This window comes from Thunnus maccoyii, chromosome 18 (genome assembly GCF_910596095.1).
Source record: "Thunnus maccoyii chromosome 18, fThuMac1.1, whole genome shotgun sequence".
Taxonomy (NCBI): domain Eukaryota; kingdom Metazoa; phylum Chordata; class Actinopteri; order Scombriformes; family Scombridae; genus Thunnus; species Thunnus maccoyii.
In genome coordinates, this window is record NC_056550.1 from 26971235 (window position 1) to 26991994 (window position 20760).

The following is a 20760-nucleotide window of genomic DNA, read 5'->3' on the forward strand; positions in this document are numbered from 1 at the left end:
ATGAGTTGAAATAAACAACAGTATGAGTGTTCCTGGTAATGGAGAAATATGTTCCCAAGTGCAGTGGTGTGCCTCACTGATGTGTTTTTAATCGTTTCTGGATAACAATGGAGGTCTACAGCACAGAGGAATGAGATATATGACACACAGTACTTGTTAGTTGATCAGTTCATTGTTGATTTGCTCTTTTCATTGGATTTATTGACATTTAATAAAATATTAAGATTTTGAGTGCCTTTGAAATCAGACTACAGCACTATTTTATCTTTTCCAGATAGTAAAAAGATAGTTATGGGTGTTTGCCTCAGAAATATAGTCACTTAAACAACATTTAACAGCATTAATATGGTTAGTAGTAGTGAAAGTAGCACTTCTTGGTTTGGGTCTTTTCATGTAGTTTGTTGACAATAAGAAAAACATCAAATATCAGCAGACGTATCCCTTAAACAATGAAGTGAAATAAACTACTGTACATCTTGCATTAGATTGATGTTAGTTCAACTTAATCTTAAGTTTTCCTATTATAGCTCACTGAACTTGTCCAGATTAAAATTATTCATATAAGCAACTCTTTTAGTGACCAGATTAGGAGAAAATGTCATTTGCATTTGGAAATGCAAGGCAATGATGCTACATCTATACATATGTGTTGGAGTTGTGCAAAATTCACTGCATGAATATGCATGAATACTCTCAAAATATCTCAGTTTATTTCTTCTTATGCAGAGTGGACTCAGACAGTATTTATGGTGGAGGGTCTAAAATATATATTTATATATATTTATAAATATATGGAAAACACCCTTGAACTTATTGTCGATGAGTGGATTATTTAGGTTGGAAGAATGGCATTATTTACATTTTTCCTTTAAAGTGTTGCATAGGGGTCATTGGTATTATGTTCAATAGCTAAAATGTGAATATTTTATTAATAAGAGCCAATAGGACAGACACTTGTTGATGAGGCTCCTTTTATCTTTTTCTTTCAGTGAATGATGAAACTGTATACATTTTTAATCATTTTCACTGCTCCTTCTTGGTTTTTACATATTTATTTATTATTTTATTTTCTTTTTTCTAATTTTCTTCTGTGCTTATGTTTGTGTGTGTGTGTGTTTGTTTTCTTGTATGTGTCTTTTGGTTTACAAAATACAAAATACAATCAAATGAAAATACAGACATAGTTATGAGGATCAAGGGGAAAAATTAATAAAAGTGTAGAATAAAATTTTAAAAAACGGGATTTAAATCTCAAAAACACAACAGCATTGTACAGCGAACAAATACTCAATAGAGAGAGAAAAATACATAAATAAAATAAAAACAGAGTATGACCATTCATGTTTCCATGATGAATATTAAAAGACTTTTTAAAAGATGTTTTATAAAATTGTAGATCCTGTAAAGCCTCGCGATTAACGTTTAAATAAAGGTTTGGGGAAAAAATAAGAGGCTGGATCGTGTAGACTGATCCTCAAAGCTGATTGGCTGAAACTTACATCCATCAAATCTCCATTTTCCGGTCTGTTCCGTTGCTAAGTAACAACTCTTGTACGCGTCGTCTCTAGCTAGTTAGGAGCTAGTCAAATGCTTTCTATACGAGTTTGGACATTCAAACGATTTCAGGTGATTTGTAGTTGTTAAAACTACTCATTTGAAGTCATGACAACAATAAAAGATGGAGAATACACGGCTACGATCTACAAACTGGTGAGAATATTGTTGTTACAGTTGTGGTTAGCGTTAGCTTCCTAGCCAGCGTCGATACAACGAAACTCCATTAAAAATATCCTTAGTTTTAGTGTTTCTTGCTTATTTACTAACACGAATCGACACATGACGCTTTTCCTAAATTATGAGGGGCTGCTGGTAAATTTAGCATACATGTGATATAACAAACACCAAATAAGATATTTTAAGACAGTTTAAACTGTATTAATATGTTCGTCCGTTACTGCATCTCTAATTTCGTGTGTCACATATTATTACTGTTGATACATTAGTGTCGCCGTCAAATGGAAATGGTGAGCTAAAAATATGCTCGGTGATTAAGTTAATGATTTAGTTAATGATAGGTGATGTCAACAGCATCTGGTGTCATTAACTGTCAGCGTTTTGCATGTTTTATTCAAGGGTTCAGTGGTTTTATTTGTCACAAACACGAATGAGGAGGCTTTGCTAAAAGACTGATGTGCAATGAGCAGTGATGGAAGAAATACTCAGATCCTTTACTGCAGTAAAACTATCACAGCAATATAAAAATACTACGATACAAATTGAAGTCCTGCTTGAAAAGTCCTACTACAGTAAAAGTACATAAGTATTATGAGCTTGATGTAGTTAAAGTATTGCAGTAAAAGTAGTGGTTTGGTCCCTCTGACTGATATATTATTATATATGACATCATTAGATTATTAATAGTGAAGCATCAGTGTTAGAGCAGCATGTTACTGTTGTAGCTGCTGGAGGTGGAGCTAGTTTACACTACTTTATATACAGTTAGCTAGTTTAGTCCAGTGGTTCCCAACCTAGGGGTCGGACCCCTCCAAAGGGTCAGCAGATAAATCTGAGGGGTCGTGAGATGATTAATGGGAGAGGAAAGAAGAAAAAACAAAGTTCTGATACACAAATCTGTTTTCAGTTTTTGGACTTTTTCTCTAATCTTTGATTTTTTTGCTGAAATATTGGATCATTTGAACATTTATTGAAATGAAAGCATGTGAGAAGTTTAGAGGGAAAAATCACTTTTTGGTGGAGCTGTTAACAACTCATAGACATGTGAAATGTGACCCCGACTACACACTGCTTTTTGTAAGACGTCAAAAGACAAAAAGGTTGGAAACCACTGGTTTCATCTTCAGCTTGTTATATTATCCATTGTGTCAAATCTTCATCTGAAAAGTAACTAAAGCGTCAAATAAATGTTGTGGAGTAGAAAGTACAATATTTCCCTCTGAAATGTAGTGGAGTGGAAGTATAAAGTAGCATCACATGGAAATACTCAAGTAAAGTACAAGTACCTCAAACTTGTATTTAAGTACAGTACTTGAGTAAATGTATTTCGTTACTTTCCACCACTGGAAATAGAAGAAACATACAAAATTAGAACAAACATGTACAGGATAAATATTCAAAGAGAAAAATGATAAATATGCGGTATACACTAGATGTATTAAAACTCTCTGAGACCATCTCAGTTCATTCTCATCTGTCTCGTAGATTAAAGACGGCCAGTATGTGGAAGCAATTCACATCCTGAATGGGCAACTACAGAAACACACAAAGGTAAGTGTCTGAATAGTATTCATGTAAAAAATATATGTATTTCCAGGATGTCTGCAGGCCTTTTGCAAGTCTTATATTACAGTTATTGTGTCATTGAATTGTCTTACATTTTAATTAGATGTAATATAATTTAATGTGCACGTCAAGCTGCTGAAACAATGAGTTGATTAATGGAATAGTTAATCAACAAAAAAATCTGAAATTATTTTAATGATTGCTTACTCATTTAAGTGATTTTTAATCAAAAATACCAAATATTTTCTGCTTCCAGTTTCTCAATTGTGATGATTTGCTGCTTTATATATATATATATATATATATATATATATATATATGAATTGTGATTTTCTGACAATAACTTGTCAGAAAATCACAATTCACTGAGGTTTTTGTAGCCTTAGTGGAAATTATGTGTGTATTATGTTATAGACGTATTGATTCATCATTTATATGTATTACATTTTGCACTATGGTAACGGCAGACACCACGATTCAGAGTATTTCATTTCATTGTTAGTCTTCTGAGATGTTACAGATAAGCATCAGTTTAACTCACTCTGGCCTCTGATCATGTCTCAGTCCAGGGCGGCGCTGTCTCTGCTGGGATTTTGCTACTATCACATCCAGGACTTCACCAACGCTGCAGAGTGCTACGAACAGCTCACCCAGCTGCACCCGGAGGTGGAGGAGTACAAGGTGTACTACGCCCAGTCCCTGTACAAAGCTGGTGCTTATGCTGAAGCCACCAAGGCCTCCTTCGTACTGGACACCACCAGCAGTCACACCAAGGTACAACACACACACACACACACACACACACACACACACACACACACACACACTGCTGGGCTCAGAGAGGCATGATGGGGTGAAAACTTTGTGTTAAGACTCACAGCAATGTTTCATAAGGACCTGGAAGTGTTTGGGTCCAGGTGTTCCCTGACTGTGTTGAATTTGCAATTTAATTTTAACAACTCCACCTTATTTACACTGAAATCTTTCACTCTGTTACCACCATCTGTTACACACCATCCATTACTGGGAGCATTTGTTCAACAGAAGCCTTCTAATAAATGCATATGGGCCATAAATGCACCACAAAAGAAATAAAACAAGCAAAGATGTGCAAAGCTCAGCAACAGGGAACATGTTTATATTAACAGAAAAGGATTCAGATAATAATTCTGCCTTCAAATTGAATTTTATTTCATCTTGTCGATGTGAGAAATCAAGTTGAGACATGTTATTTCTAATTTATGCTGGAAAAACAGGTTCAAGCTCATGAAAATGAACTATGGGTGATCGTTAAAACAAAATTATCATGTCAGTGCTTAATTTTTGCCCTAAAGTCAAACAAGCTTTTGGTTTGTCATGTTGTGTCATGTCCCTGTTTTAGCTTTGGCTTATCCTCCGCCTCCCCCTCTCCCCCCCCCCCCCCCCCCCTCTCTCTCTCTCTCTCTCTCTCTTTGGCACAGATGGTCAAGTTGCAAGCCTGTATCAAATATTGTGAGGAATATTACTCAGCTGCCAAGGTGATGAACTCTCACACATTATCTGTTAATACATATAAATTATTTCTTTGTATGTTGAAGCATTGTTATCTGCAGCCAAACACACGCATTCATTTGTTTGTGTGTGTGTGTGTGTGTGTGTGTGTGTAGTCACTGCTGGAGCAGCTGCCACAGGACGACCCGGACTACATCTACAATATGGGCTGTTTGCTTTACCAGGACGGCAAGTACGAGGAGGCCTGCAAGAAGTTCACGTCTGCCATGCAGGTGCTGGGATACGTTCCAGGTGATCATTCACACACACACATCCATACATCCACTCTGCTTTACTTATACACTGATTCAGTATTATTGTCTGTGTACTGTTACAGTGTTTTACATTTACTTAGAGCTGAAAATTCTCTGGTTCCAGCTTCTTAAATGTAAATATTTTCTGGTTTCTTTAGTCCTGTATGACAGTAAAGTGAACAGTCGGGACAAAACAAGACATTCTAGGTTGCATTTTCTGACATTTTGAAGACCAAACTACTTAATGATTAACCAAGAAAATAATCAACTGACTAATCAATTATGATATTAACTGTTAGTTGCAGCTCTACATTCACTTTGGCTCAATTTTCACAACAGTTTTAATTTGGAAAACTCTTGACACAAAATGTTGTATTTGATCAAATGAGGTAAAACATCACAACACTGTGAATGTTCATCACTGGATTTTAACTGTTTACTTTTAAAATATAATGGTCAATTAAGATGGTCAAAGGGGGGCTTTAGATGCTCGGGGGGTCACTTGGACTAATAACTCTTCTCAATTATACACAGCTAATTACGATAAACTCATTTCTCAGGTCAGAGAGGATTTGGAAAGATGATAGATGCTTCTTTAGTAGGCAGGGTGGAAACTGTCAGGATGAATTTACTGCCACAGCTGCCTTCCTGTAACTGTCCCAGCATCTACATTCAAATTCCTCCACAGACTTGTCTCCAAATTCATATGACAAAAAAAAAAAAAAAAAAAAAGGTTCTGTGCTCTCACAAAGAGAAGGGCGGCTTAGCCTCGCCTCATTTCAGAAGTTACCACTGAGCTCAGACTATTGGTCTCATGGATTAGGTTAGATGTGGATCCAAAATGGATGCACATAAAACAAAGCTCCGTAACTAATGCATCAGTTTCTCTTCTCCTCTTTCTAAAAGGAAAAGTTGTGGCTGAAACTTAAGATACAGAATGAAATGTGAAAATGATACTTTAAAGGTTTGGGAGAAGATAAGAAAATGTTTTTATCTACCAACAAAAATAGTTTCTATTTGCGAGTTTTTACCTGTCAAACTGGATCGAGGTTTTATTTCAGTGGGCGGAGAAACATCTGACGACAGTAAATCAGTTATTTGAAGGAACGACTCTCAGGGCGTTCTCTCAACTTTAGGCTCAGTTTGGTTTTGCATCTAATGAACTGTTGAGATATTTTCAGGTGCGACATTATTTGGTGACACACAAGGAATAGAAAGGCAAGTTTATTAATAAAGCACTTTTCAGCAACAATGCAGTTCAAGTTGCTTTACATAAAACATTAAAAGCATCGAGACAAAGTGCAAAATAAAGACACTATAAAAGAACATTTAAATACAGAACAGTCATTAAAGAGCCAAGAGAATAGAAAACAAAAATAAGCTAAAATACAATAAGACAGGTATAAAATACAAGAATCAAAGTTACAGTTCAGTGTAAGAAATGAATAATTATTTGGGAGGTTTGATATGGGCCTATAACTGGTTATTAGAGACGTGTCTAGATTGTTCTTTTGGGACAGAATTAAAGAAGTACCAACCAATTTTGAACAGTACCGGACTGAGATGGTTGACAATCAATGCACTTGAAGAAAATAATATCTTGTTTATACTGTAGGATTCGCATGGATTCAACAGACAATACATCAGATGTAAAAGGTAAAGATGAGGAGCGGGAGACGTCCTGGATGTTGCTCAGCTTGGAAAGACAATAAATCTAATCCTCTCTGTTGGAGAGGAGGATGCGGCTTCATAGGAGACTTTTCCCACATTTTTTTGGGATTGTTCTAAATTACAAGTTTATAGGGAGATTATTTGAACCACATCAGTTGATTCTAGGCAATGTACGTATCTCAAAGGGGAAAATCAAATTATATATGCTCAGAGCTCTTGTGTTAATAGCCCGTAAAATTATTACAATAAACTGGTTCAAGCCCCGTTCACCCACGTTGGACCAATGGACCCAAAGACTTAAGGCTGTGAACTGTAACATGGAAACATAACTGTGAGACTGCAACTCTGGAGGGACATTTATTTAGAAAGATGGTCTTCTGTTATATTGAACCTAGTAAAGTGAACATACTGTAAACGTTTAATTATGTCAAGGAACCTGTTTTAATAAATGTTCAAAATTAATTGAGTTAATTGTGGTTTCTGCTGGTCTCTTTGTTTCTGCCTCAGCGTTGTCCTACAACATCGCCTTATGTTACTACAGCCTGAAGAACTACGACCAGGCCCACAAATACATCGGAGAGATCATAGAACGAGGCATCAGAGAACATCCAGGTAAAACCACATCCAAGCGTCTGTGATGTTAATTCAACAGACAACAGACTCACTTCTCTTTGCAGCAGTTAGAGTGATGTTTTTATCTCGTCTGCTATCAGCCACATATACTGTCACAATCTGTTTGTGTTGGTTTTGTTTGGCAGAGCTGAGCATCGGGATGACGACAGATGGCATTGACTTCCTCAGTGTGGGCAACACCCTGGTGCTGCATCAGACCGCCCTGATCGAAGCCTTCAACCTCAAAGCTGCCATCGAGTACCAGCAGAAGAACTGTAAGAACCCCGCTCGGGGCCGCTGTGGCCTCTGAAACTTAACATGTTACATACAAACAGGAAGATGGAGAGACAGACGCTTTAACAGGCGGACAGCCTGACATTCACAAAGTAACCGAGCTGAAAGGAAAAGACCAATTATTGGCTGGACCACAGCAGCCAGCCATATAAATGCCAAAGTCTGTGACTGACTGACTGGTCGCCTCGGCTGCATGTCACCACTTCCTGTATCTGTCATTTTCAAATTAAAAGCCCTCTAGCGTTTCATACACAGTCCAGCCATATACTAGGTATACTTTATTTTACTAGGTATTCTATACTTAGTCTTGTTGACGTAATAATTTGGGACATTTTCATTTAAATGAGCAGCTAATTAGCTATCTAGCCTGTCAACTGATGTTAGCGGTGCACTTTTCCCTGGTGAATGTTTGTTTGGTGGCTCGTTCAACAAGCTGCAAGACAAGACGTGTGTCCATGTTTGTAAGTTAGATAAGAAGGAGACTTTAGCAGGGAAGCTAATGTGGGTTGTTGTTCAGAGTCTGTGGGTCTTGTGTTGTGTAGCAGGATGCGATCAGGCTCAGTGTGACCGTCTGCTCTGCCGATGACAGAAAAACGTTATCGCTTTATGCAAAGATTTGATTCGCTGTATGGAAATAAAGACTCCAGCTATGTAAGTAGATGATGTAATGGTATTTAATCAAAATAATGTAAAACTGGGAGGCGCCATCATTGACTTTTGGTTTCTTATTTCTTTTTTGGAGGAGAACACGGGACATGTGATTTACAGAGCAGGTTTATGTAGGAGACAAAAAAGGTAGTTTAATGTCAGTTGGACTTTAAACTCATTTTTATTTGCCATCAGCTGTGGTCCCTGTATCTCCAGTATACTACTGTACTTAGTTTAGTCAATGTATTTACTATTTACCTGCATATAGTTCCACTAGTTGTTGTATAAGTAAGTCAGGTGTCACATCAACATTGTTATTAGTATAGTGTGTGTTTGTTTGGTTATTTCTACTCAGCTACAAGGTTTCATGATTCAGCACAAAAAAAAAGTAAACGCATTTAGATCTGAGTTCTCCTAACATATGCAGCCAGAGAGGGAGAGGAACTGATTGAAAGAGCGAGAGGAAATAACTTGTAAAGCCTCCTTTAATCTTAAAAAGCAGCGTTATCCTCCGACCCCCTCTCATCTCTCTGACACATTATTAGACGGAAGCTTTCAAAGAATGGTGATCAGAGAACGACAAGCAGTAAGGAGAATGAATGAAGCCAACATCAAACATCTGCTGTGTGTTAAAGGACAGGAGACAGACAGGAGGATGAGTTGCTGGAGGGTAGATCTGAGCCCCGGCTGTAGGGAACAGCTCACATGTGGAACTTAACAGAAGTTGTAGGATGCGTCCTGGTAGCCTGGTGGTGAAGGTGCACGGAAGACAACCGATACGTCCCCTGTTTATTCCAGCGAGAGACGTTTGTTGTCTCTTCTATCTTTTTTTTCCCTCATTTTTCCAACTATGAACCAATAGATAAAAAATAAAAAAAAGCAGCTGCAGGTATGCATGTTTCATTCACTGTACAATGAGAGCTTTACTTACATCCAGAGCATGTAAGTAAAGCTGAAGTTTAGCCCAAACTACCACGTAAATGATAATAATGGAAAACAAAGAGTAAAATAAATAGTTGTTTTTTTTTAAAGTAAATGGGTGGCAAAATACAAATCCTGCTTAATTGTTATTAATTCTTCTATTTCAATATTTATTTGTGAATTATATTCTATTAATGTCACGTGTAAGATGTGTATCATCACATTGATTTACAAATGACACTATTTTACATCTTAAATTTCTGTTTTCAGTTGTGATTTTTAGTGATTTACACTCATGCTGAATGATTTACGTCTCTTAATTTTGTCTCTTTGAACAGTCTTCATTGTAACTGCTTTGTAATTTAATCTAATTTGTAATGTAATGTCCACTTGTGCAGTTTCTCTTAATCAACCCTCATACTTCCAGTATCATTACATCAGGTATTGATTATTGAATTGCTTCATTAGCCTTTTCAAGTTTCTTTTCTATTTAATTTGGATTTTTTTTGCACTAATTTCTGTGTCTTATAGAAACTCAACCCTGCAGGAGAAACACTGATACAGACTGAAATTAACTGCTTTGTTTCTTTCTCATGTGGATCTCTGCAGTAAAAGCAGCTCAGGAGGCTCTGACAGATATGCCCCCCCGATCAGAGGAGGTAACTACCATCGCTCATTCACTCCCACTGTACTCTGTGTGTGTGTGTGTGTGTGTGTGTGTGATTATTCAGTGGTTATCTGAGTTAAAGCTGCCTGGACCTGCCCCACTAACAGCCCAGAGATAACAGAGATTAATATACTAGAACAGAAATGTAGGTGTGAAGGCTCTCACGGAGGTAATGATGATAGTTTTATCGTCTTGAATCTGCTTCATTAAAATTAATGTACAGATGGGGCACCGTCCTCGGTCCAGCCTGTCAGCGACACTGAGTCATGACTCTCTGTACTCGAGGAGGAAACTGTGAGAGAGATGCACAACTAGTGCCCCCTAGTGGAATTAAATACTCAGTGTCAGTAAAATGAATGTTTGTGTCATAAACCTTTAAAAGTTGTGAACTTAGTTTCCATCCTTTGTCATCAACAATTCACAAGCTTTTCTCTTAATATTATGAAGATTACCTCTTTTTCTCATTATTTACTGTATATTTATATTAGCCATGTATATTTAGTTGTTGGTTCACAATTTTTCAAGTCATCTTCAATGGAAGTGATGGAGGACAAAATCCACAGTCCTCCTTGTATTTAAAAGTTTATCTGAAGCTAATATGAAGCTTCAGTCGTCTGAGTTAGTCAAATAAAGTGGATATCTTTGAAAGTTACTGTCTTTTTAGTACAGAATTCCCTTTTTGTGTTTTCCTGTGCAGCTGCAATGGAAGTATAGTAACAAAAAGAGGGAATTTGACATTAAAAAGACTTTGAAAGATGACTTGACTTCACTAATTGAAGTGTATTATGAAGGGATCTTCTAATGGTCTGTAACAGGAGCAAAACCTTAATGTTCATATGAGCACCTGACTGTTATTATAAGACACATTTGAATAATTGTGGACCTGTCCTTTAACTCACATGGCATTTATGTTTTGTTCTGGTCTATTATCCACTCATGTCCTTTGCTCCTTGTGTCAGATCACACAACCATAGTGTTTATCCTCACTTGGAAACCAGTGCAATCCTGCCAGCAGTCAGCAATATCTTACACAGATTCTGTATAACTGATGTGTTTGATTGTGTGTGTGTTTTTGCAGGAGTTGGACCCGGTGACACTCCACAACCAGGCTCTGTTGAACATGGACACGAAGCCGTCGGAGGGTTTTGAGAAGCTTGCCTTCCTGCTGCAGCAGCCCTCCTTCCCCCCCGTCACCTTCGGAAACCTGCTGCTGCTGTACTGCAAACACGAGGTACGCTGCAGGTTACAGGCCGGACTGAACGTGGAAGGTCCTGAACTGGATCAACTAGAATTTTAAGCAAGAAATCCCAACCTGCTGAAAGACTGCAGGGACCACATGAGTAACACAGTACAGCGTTCTCTGAGCAGTCCTCACAGCAGACTGTGGACGTACAGTTCAGGCTCCCCCCGTCTTCCCGAGTTTGTTTTGTACGGCTTGAATACTTTGTGAAATACCCCCTCAGGAGATCGGTTAGTGGAGGGGGTGCACGCTGTAAGATTTTAATTTTTCCCGACGTGGTGCTCTGATTAATTACTGCAAAGCAAACATATGATGTGATTGATTGATTGCCTGCTGAACTGAATCAGACAGATCCTGACACATCTCATCTTCTTACTAGAAGACGCTTTAAACAATCAATTAAATACGCGGCCTTCGCTGTGTGATGTAATGCGACTGCTTCTTTTTCCTTGAAGCATAAAAGGCCTGATTGTGTATTTCATAAAAAATGTGTCATCATTTTCTCCATTATAAAAGGCTTTGGGGAACTTTGCCCTTTCTTCAGCTCATTTCAGCTGACAGTTCAGTTGTTTTTAGATGGGGCATCTACGCTCCTACAGCTAACTGTGTCTGTTTGCCGTTTGGTGCTGAGCAGGTAGTGAACAGTGGCTTTTTAAAACGACACTACGAGAGCGCTGAGAGTGAACCAGAACAGTAAAGTTGCAGCCGGACAGATAAACAACGAGCTGAAACTCACTATAAAACTCTTTTCTCTGAGTAAATAAAGTTTCCGTTCAGTAACTTTGTTCAAACAGGGTTATTATACTGAATAGCAGCAAACTGTGGAGCTGTCTTCATTATTCAGAGAGTAATTATGTTCTTCTCCCTTCAAAGACACGACTCCCCCGTGTTACAGGAGGGACTGTGTCAGCATTTTCCACCACACTGTACGCCAGCGAGGGTCCACGCGGGGAGCAACAGTGTTTTTAAAAGGATTTGGAGTCATGTGGTGGAAAAAGCTAAAAACTCACAGAGGTGTGGGTCTTTCATTAAAATGGTATTAATGTCACTGCTGGAGTCAATCACACACACTCTCTCTCTCTCTCTCTCTCTCTCTCTCTCTCTCTCTCTCTCTCTCTCTCTCTTTTTGTCTCAGTATTTTGATCTGGCAGCTGACGTCTTGGCAGAAAACGCACATCTCACCTACAAGTTCCTCTCACCAGTAAGTCACACTCACCGATACATTTCTGTCGGTGTTTTATCAAAAATTACATTAAAAGGTATTTAAATGTGCTATCCATCCTCCCCAACTTTTTATTTTGTATTTCTTTTTATTCTTCTCACTAATATTCTCTTTTTCTTTGTGTACGTACCAGCACTGATAGCACATAATACACCTCCACACACACAATAAAGTCATTAATCTCCATTTCCTTCCACTAACATGCAGTATTTCTATCACTTTAATTGTGTTTGTGTTTGTTTTCTTTTCTCTTTTTTTCTTATTGTCATTTATTTTTGTGTATTCTCTCTTGTGAAATCGGTGTTTAATGTCATGTCTTGCGTTTCTCACGTCGCGTTATTCCACCGAGCAAAATTACATTTAAAAAAACAAAAAAAGATTACAAAAGGCCCTGATTCACACTGCATGAATTATTTCCTTCATTAAACAGCTTTTTCACAGTTGTAAAAATGCTAAATCTTCTTCTACTTAATAATCATGACAGGTTTCCGGTCACTGATATTTCGGTTGACGTGTGTTTTTGCTCTTTCCAGTACATGTACGAGTTTCTCGATGCCTTGTTGACCTGCCAGACGGCACCGGAGGAGGTCAGTGAACAGTGAAAAATGTGACATTTATTTGGTATTTATCATTTCAGAAATAGTCGGTGGGGCGTTTCGTGGCAATTTTTCATCGTTGCTCAAGAACCACACAGAGACATAAAGAAAGAATTAAACACTGTTACTTGTTGAAACAGTTGTAGACTCTGTACAATCCATCAGTAACACTTATACAGACGTCCAAATACAAAAACACAAAACAAAAATACAATTATCTTGAGAAAGCATGTTGTTCAGCCGGACCTTTCCCTAAAGATTGTGAATACAAACAGACAGATTTATACATCTCCAGATGCAAAGCTAAAAACAGTCCAGTCCCTAAAAGGACACTTCCACAAACTGTTAACCCTTCTTAGAAACAAGTATGTTCATACGATGATCCCACAGAGACCTGATGGTCAGTCAGTAACTTCTAACAAGGACAGCCTTCAAATTTAGCTCATCCAGGAACCTCATGATCCACCATGAACCTAGGAACCACCACACAGTCTCTGAAACAATAGACCAAATGCAAAGATATCTGTAGCTAACCCCAGAGGTCAGCAAACAACCCTCAGATAGAAACAAGTTCAAGAGTTTAACTGGCCTTGGAGCAGGATTTATTATACCACAGCGTCACAGTGACATCACATCACATTGAATTGAGAACAAACATTGACCCCTTTAGTTTGAAAACATTTGTAACATATATACGAAAGATTTATAAAATGATAACCTATCATTCAGCTTTCTCTTGCATAAGACGACCTTTCACCTCAGTGAGTGTCGGGAGGAACATGAGTTTTATTTAGTGGAAACATGGTGAAACTACTTAGGAAAGAATAAAAGTTTTAGGAGGAAGCTGCACTCTGACATTTGAAGTTCCTTTGTAAAACTGGTATTATAGACGACATTTTGACTAATCCGGTCACCGAAGGATTACATGAGAGCTTTAACTCTCGATGTTCAGATACTTCTTTTTATACATGAGAGCTTATAGGTGGTTATTAAGCTACATCACATTGTAGATTTATGTCATTTGTTCAAGAGTGAATGTGTTTAAATGTGTGTTTTTTTTTATTCATAGAGTATATTTCACCATTTTCACCATTTTGCTCGTGCCTACTGTTTTGTTTCTTTCTCAGGCGTTTAGGAAGTTTGATGAGATGATTGCCAAACTGACCGAACAGTTACGCAAGTTGGCCAAGCAGGTTGTTTACCCTCTTCTTCCTCTTCTTCTTTTTTCTTATATATTGTACATACAGTATATTTACTTTTCAATATCTCAAAGCTCTATATTTCATTTTGACATACTGTTTATCAACTATATGTCAATATCAGTATGTCGTCATCTCTCGTAATGAAACACAGACCTGCATAGTTGTGGTGAATCGTGAAAAAAGCCATAATTTACACATACAAGGGGTCAAGAATGTTTCTTAATACACTGTAATAATTATGTCGGAATAAATAGTGGATTTTGTTGTAAACAGTTTTGTCTGATTGTTGTTTTTATCCGTCTTCTTAAAGTTGCAGGAAGCCAGACTGGCTCGAGACGATGAAGGACAGAAGAAAGCCCTGCAGGACTACGACCTGCTGCAGGAGAAGTGAGAGAGACACACACACACACACACACACACACACACACACACACACACACACACTGGTTTAATCCACACCAGAGTTTGATTGACGGTGTGAAAACACCTTTAAAGTCTCTACGGTCCTTACTGCTTTCTGTTTTAACCAAAGGCATCATTATTGAAGAGATAAATATCCACAACTGAGAGATAAACAAACAGATTCACAGAGGTTAAAACAGAACACAGATCTGGTGAACTCCTCTTAGATATTACAAATACATTTTCAGTATTTACACGTCTCTCTCACGCTGTGTCTCTCCTTCCGTCTTGGTTCTTGTCCCAGGTACATCGTGGTCCTGATGGCTCAGGCTAAGATCTACTGGAACCGGGAGAACTTCCAGATGGTGGAGAAGATTTTCCGCAAGTCGGTGGAGGTCTGCAACGAGGACGACACCTGGAAGCTGAACGTGGCTCACGTGCTCTTCATGCAGAACAAATACAAGGAGGCCATCGGCTTCTACGAGCCCATCGTCAAGAAACACTACGATAACGTGAGTGGTCCAGGAGGACGTGATGAATAGATGGAGAGAGACTGAGAATATGAATATGAGGATTATTATTGAGAAATATCTGACATCAGACACTTTATCTGACTTCATTTTGAATTAACCACCAAAGCACAGTGCTGTCTATCAGCACCACTGACGGTCTGAGATCAGGACTAAACGTTGACAGTTTGCCTTTCTGTCCAGGTGGAGCAGTGTAACATTCAGGAGTGTCCATGCAAGTGCAAACCTTCGGTAAAAATAGAGACAGAACAGCTCTGCAGTGTCTTCACATCTGTGCATGACATCTGTTTCCATCATCTTCTGCTGCTTGTTTTTGTTTTTTTTTTCTCTCTTGTTTGATTGCAGTGGTGCTTCTGTCATTTCTAGCAATGAAAATCTGTTAATTTTCAGAAAATGAGGTCACAGTTAATCTTGGGTGAAGGTTCGGGAGTGTCACCAATCCTCAATGAAATGAGTGGACTGGAAATCTCAACAATTACTTTTATTTTCTAATGTTTAGCAATGAAGACTTTATTTTCTATTCTAATTATCATTAAAAGGCCTTAAAAAGTCTAAAATGAGGTTGAGGAAACTAGATCGTTAGCTGGAGGTTTTGTATAAATTTATCTCCTTTTTAAATCATTTCATTTAAAAATGAGCCGTAGCAGTCCTGCATTTGAAAGTTGTTAAATAACGTTTAACAAGCTGATGATCAATAAATGTGTTCTGCTGTAGATCCTGAATGTCAGCGCTGTCGTCCTGGCCAACCTGTGTGTGTCCTACATCATGACCAGCCAGAACGAAGAGGTACTGTACAACCAGGTTTACAACACTGTCAGTGTTACTAAATATAACAACATAACACTGGAAGACGTCCTTGTGTACAATGACTACTTTATATATGATACTTAAAGTACCTTCGCTGATAAAACTTTTACTTAAAATAGTTCTCTGATGATTTATCATTGCACTCCTATAATATTGTTGAACACATGATGGACAGTTTTTTTTTTTATATGATCATAATTGGTGCAGCAGCCTTGTCAAAACTCAGTGCCTACATTACCCACAATACAACTTGACCACTGTCAGTTTAATCCATAGACTGTATAAAAATATGGACGTAGTTACCGTGACGTCACCCTTTCGTTGGTTTCTGAAGAGCGGTTCCGAAGCTCAAAGTGAGCCGCTCCGGCCGTCGCCATCTTGGCAGTGCGTGACTCTGTCTAACTCCCAGCCAATCAAAAGTGGGCAAAGAGGCGGGCCGAATGGCTGAAACAAGCCACCTAGCGGCTGGCGGACCTGTCACTCAAAGCAGCCATGTCCTTCATTATGCAGAACTTTACGGCTTAATAAAATTTAAACGGGTGAGTTATAAAAAAAATTCACCCCCGTACAGTTGTCATGAAAGAGGAAATTAACTACAGAGACCAAAACCGTTGTTTGTACCAGGCTGTAAACATGTTTATTTCTGCTGTAAAGTTGGACATTTTAACATGGGGGTCTATGGGGATTCAAGGAACTGCAGTTTTTGGCACTTCCACATTGGCTTCATTTTTCAGCCCCGGAGGTTCGATCAGAGATTCAGGTGTGTTATGATAGTAGCGGCTAATGTAGCCTGAAGCTGCTAGCCTCCAGTAGAGATGAGGAGCTACAGAGGTCTGCTAACCTCACCTCTTTCTTTCTAACACAAATTTTTTTTAAATTTTCAAACTTGTAGTCCTCAGCATCAACTGACGCTCAAGACGACTCAAGTTTATCAGATTTCACACACACACACACACACATACAGACTTTATGCTACTCTTTACACACAGAACAGCTGGAAACAGACTGATGTGTAAAACAGGTGGAGTTTTGAATGTATAAATTTTACGTACAATTGAGATTTTTATGCTATTACTAACTTCACTTAAGTAAATAAGTATTTGCTTCTCAGTATAATATCTGATAATATTTGCAGGGTTTATTAACATTCTTCTGACTCATGGGTTTGTTGTCATTCACTCTTTTTATTTACATATATAGTATGAATCAGTCTCATCTCTCCTCTTTATCCTCTTCATGTCGTCCTGCGTCACCAGGCTGAAGAGCTGATGAGGAAGATCGAGAAAGAGGAGGAGCAGATCTCCTACGACGACCCCGACAAGAAGGTCTTCCACCTGTGTATAGTCAACCTGGTGATCGGGTGAGTTCCAGCAGCTGCTGCGTCTCACTGATCCTGCTTTCGGGGCTGATTAGACAGCAGCAGAGGGTTGTGACTGATTCTCCTCGCTCTTAACGTTACTTCAGTCTGGTCGTAAAATGGTTGGACGTGCTTTGACACAGCACTTAGAATAATTTTTATGAATCTGTGACTGTTTTATTTAAGTTCTGTTGTGTTGTGTTTTTTACCTCCAGGACTCTGTACTGTGCCAAGGGCAACTACGACTTTGGCATCTCTCGTGTCATCAAGAGCCTGGAGCCTTACAACAAAAAGGTTGGCCGTTTTATTTGTGCTCTGAGCTTTTTCCAGAACGTGTCTTAGCAGTCAGTAACAGCTGGTCGCCCCACTCAAAAGTCTCCTTTAAATAACAGATGACGCATATTTTTTACCGAAAGCTGTTGTGGCTTTTATTTTCCAAGGGCAGAAGGCAATAACTGTATTGTCTCACAGGCTGAGTGATGGAGAGGAATAATTGGAAAGTTTTAAGGACGAAAATGTCAAATTTGAAAGACGATTAGTTTCCGTCAGTTTTGAACCAAAAATAACCATCTGAGCCCCGCAGGACTTTCTCTTCTCCGAGGTCGAGCTGCTCTTTTCGGGACCTTTGATCTCGTCCAGTCACAACAGCAGAATCTGGCTGCAGCTGAGTCCACTAAACACCAGCTGAGAACACAAGCCGTCATCCTGAGTGTTTCCTGTCTCATCCTCACAACAATCGCCGCCACAGAGTCACAGTCCGAGTGAAAGCAGAAGAATCATTGGGGAATGTGAAGCCTGCATTTAAACCAGAACTCTAATTGTAAAGTTTATAAAAACAGACAGACTTGGTAGATAGTGCAGAAGAGCGTATCAGAGATCTCTGAGGTGTTTGTGTGGAGGTTTTGTAGGTTAGACTTTGGATAAAACTCAACTTAAAGGATAAGTCTGACGATATTTATACATTTTTCTTATTGTCAAGAAATCCTACAAAGACCAAAAACAACATGTCAGTACATCTCTCAATACTCTCTGACTGTCCTACTCTGTCTGTCTCTCAGCTTCAAGCCCATTGGTTCCTACTAGGGATGCACGATATTATCGGCACGTCATTGGTATCAGCCGATAATATCGGTTTATCAAATTCTGTCAATTATGACAGGCCGATATGTCGCCTTCTCCTCCGCCGCCTGACTGTGCTTCCCTCGACGGACTGTGTCACCCTGACATTCCTGGTGTTTCCTCCGCAGGCTCCACTTCACTAGCCACTAGCCTTTTGGGAGGCTAGCGGAGCGTTAGCCGCAGCATGACCGGAGGGAAGCACAGCCAGCTAGCCTCTCAGCTAACGTTAGCCTCGGCTCTCCGTGTGGATCCAACCGGAGCACCGAGTCCCGGTTTGTTATTCAGGTTAAAGTGGGAAGAAGCAGCTGAGCTGACGGGCGGCTGAGTGAAGTGCAGCCTGAGGAGGAAGCACCGGGAATGTCAGGGTGACACAGTCCGTCGAGGAGCTGCTGCGTTCGGTTGCACAGATAGGAAACACTTCGGCTGACAGGATGTATCACTTTGTGCAAAAAAAAACAAAAAAAACAACAAAAAATTTTCTTCTTTTTGGTTTATAACGGCGGTTGGCAACCAGTGTATCAGGTGCATTACCGCCACCTTCTGCTCCAGAGTGTGGACCAGAGATTAAATCCTTCACATTAATCCTGTCTGTCTAATAAACTCAAAGAAAACTCTACTGCTCCTCCCACTTGGCAGGTTCATTAGTTTAATGCTGAGCTCCTGAACTCCAGTCTTCATATATTGTCTTTCTTGATCATACTTAGTACAATCTAAGCTTGCATGCATAATAGTCTCCTCAGCCAGCTGGAAAAAAAATATGCACATATATCAGCATCGGCATCAGCAATCGGCCACAATGAGTTGGAAATATCGGCATATCAGATATCTGCAAATAATCCAATATCGTGCATCCCTAGTTCCTACTGAAGATCTTTAAAAACAGCTCACAAATATGTAGCTTCATGATTTAAAAAGGCTCAGTAATTTCCTAAAACAGCTGATCACTGTAGTTTTTAACAAACAAACAGGAGGAAATAGCGCATTTGTTGGGCGGATGAATCCACTTTTGGTGCATGTATGTAAAAAAGTTAATTTGTGTGTGTGTGTGTGTGTGTGTGTGTGTGTGTGTGTGTGTGTGTGTGTAGCTGGGGACGGACACATGGTTCTACGCCAAGCGGTGCTTCCTGTCTCTGCTGGAGAACATGTCCAAACACATGGTCATGCTGAGGGACGCCGTGGTACAGGAGTGTATTCAGTTCCTGGAGCACTGCGAGGGTAAATCTCACAACACACACACACACACACACACACACACAAACACACCTGAAAAAACAACCAAATCCTGATTTCTATAAAATATACTTTCACCTTCATGATCCTCAGAGGAAGATCCCTCTTGATTTTAATGACCCCTGTGACCTTTCCGTGTTCGGCTTGATCCATCAGTCTGTCTTCATCCCTCCTGCAGTTTACGGGAAGGAAGTGCCGGCCATCATCGAGCAGCCTCTGGAGGAGATCCGCATTCACATCGGCAAGAACACCGTCACCTACGAGGCGCGCCTACTCAAGGCCCAGTTCTACGAGGTCATCGGCTGGAACAAGTGACGTCATCGCGCGGGTGTCGCTGTCATGCGTGAGGTTTGCTGATCCCCGTTTTTGACAGATCACAGACATTACAGACTGCAGCCAGCGGAGGCTTTCTGTCTTAAACTCGAAGGATAAAATGGATTTAAAGACAATCATCTCACTGATGTGTTGTGAGTCAGGCCTGCTGTGCAAGCTTTAGATTTCTGGGAATCAAAATCATCTTCCAGGTTCCTGACTTTCCTCTGGGCAGCTCTTGGACTCAATCCTTCACACACACACACACACACACACACACACACACACACACACACCAGGGGAACCTTTTGTTTTGAAGTTGAGTTGAGCTGTGGGAGTTTTGGCAGGAAGATAAAATCCCAGTCTGCTCCAGCAGATCTTACATAATCAGTTTGTGTTTTTTTTTTTCACTTTTTCAAAGAAGCAACAAGATTTGATTTTTGTGGAAAATATAACCAGAGATGATCAACAGTCGTAGATGAAAGGAGCAGGTTCAGACTTGGTTTCATTGATAGTGTGTTTATTAGCTAACGTAAAATACATTTAGTTGATCTACATACATTCATAGTTCATGCATATATCCTCTGTGTCTTGTGCTGGTTGTACAGCCATCTTCAGATTCATATTGTGGTTTTATATTCAGCAGAAAAAATGTTTGTAAAGCAAAATAATAACATATTTAAAGAAAATAAACATTGATATTTTTGGAGAAAAACGTGAAGTGAAGTGCCTTTTACAGTTTCCATCTACAAAACAACAGTTTTAGAATATCGGGATGTTTTTCTTTACCTACAGTTAATATGTTGACCTTTTAAATAGAGTTGCTCCAATCAGGCTTCTAATGGC

General features: G+C 39.2%; 1 protein-coding gene across 2 annotated transcripts; it reads left to right on the forward strand.

The window, feature by feature from the left end:
• Positions 1-1508: 1508 nt before the first annotated feature.
• On the forward strand, positions 1509-20338 carry flr (fleer). Of its 2 annotated transcripts, XM_042393295.1 has the most exons (20): positions 1509-1710; positions 3220-3285; positions 3865-4074; positions 4761-4817; positions 4947-5082; positions 7263-7367; positions 7514-7642; positions 9840-9889; positions 10976-11128; positions 12273-12338; positions 12893-12946; positions 14083-14148; positions 14468-14544; positions 14864-15071; positions 15273-15320; positions 15804-15875; positions 17153-17256; positions 17469-17547; positions 19458-19587; positions 19781-20338. In XM_042393295.1, exons 1-20 carry the CDS (start codon positions 1663-1665, stop codon positions 19915-19917), a joined length of 1995 nt encoding a protein of 664 aa, XP_042249229.1. In that variant the 5' UTR covers positions 1509-1662; the 3' UTR covers positions 19918-20338. The 2 variants fall into 2 exon arrangements, with proteins under 2 accessions (XP_042249229.1, XP_042249230.1); XM_042393296.1 differs by lacking the exon at positions 15273-15320 and having other exon boundaries at positions 1510-1710.
• Positions 20339-20760: the final 422 nt, after the last annotated feature.

Coding starts and splice junctions, on each gene's coding strand:
- flr (XM_042393295.1), top strand. CDS start 1,663: ATGACAACAATAAAAGATGGAGAATACACGGCTACGATCTACAAACTG. Junction 4,075..4,760: donor CCACCAGCAGTCACACCAAG/GTACAACACACA, acceptor TCTTTGGCACAG/ATGGTCAAGTTGCAAGCCTG. Junction 7,368..7,513: donor AGGCATCAGAGAACATCCAG/GTAAAACCACAT, acceptor TTTGTTTGGCAG/AGCTGAGCATCGGGATGACG.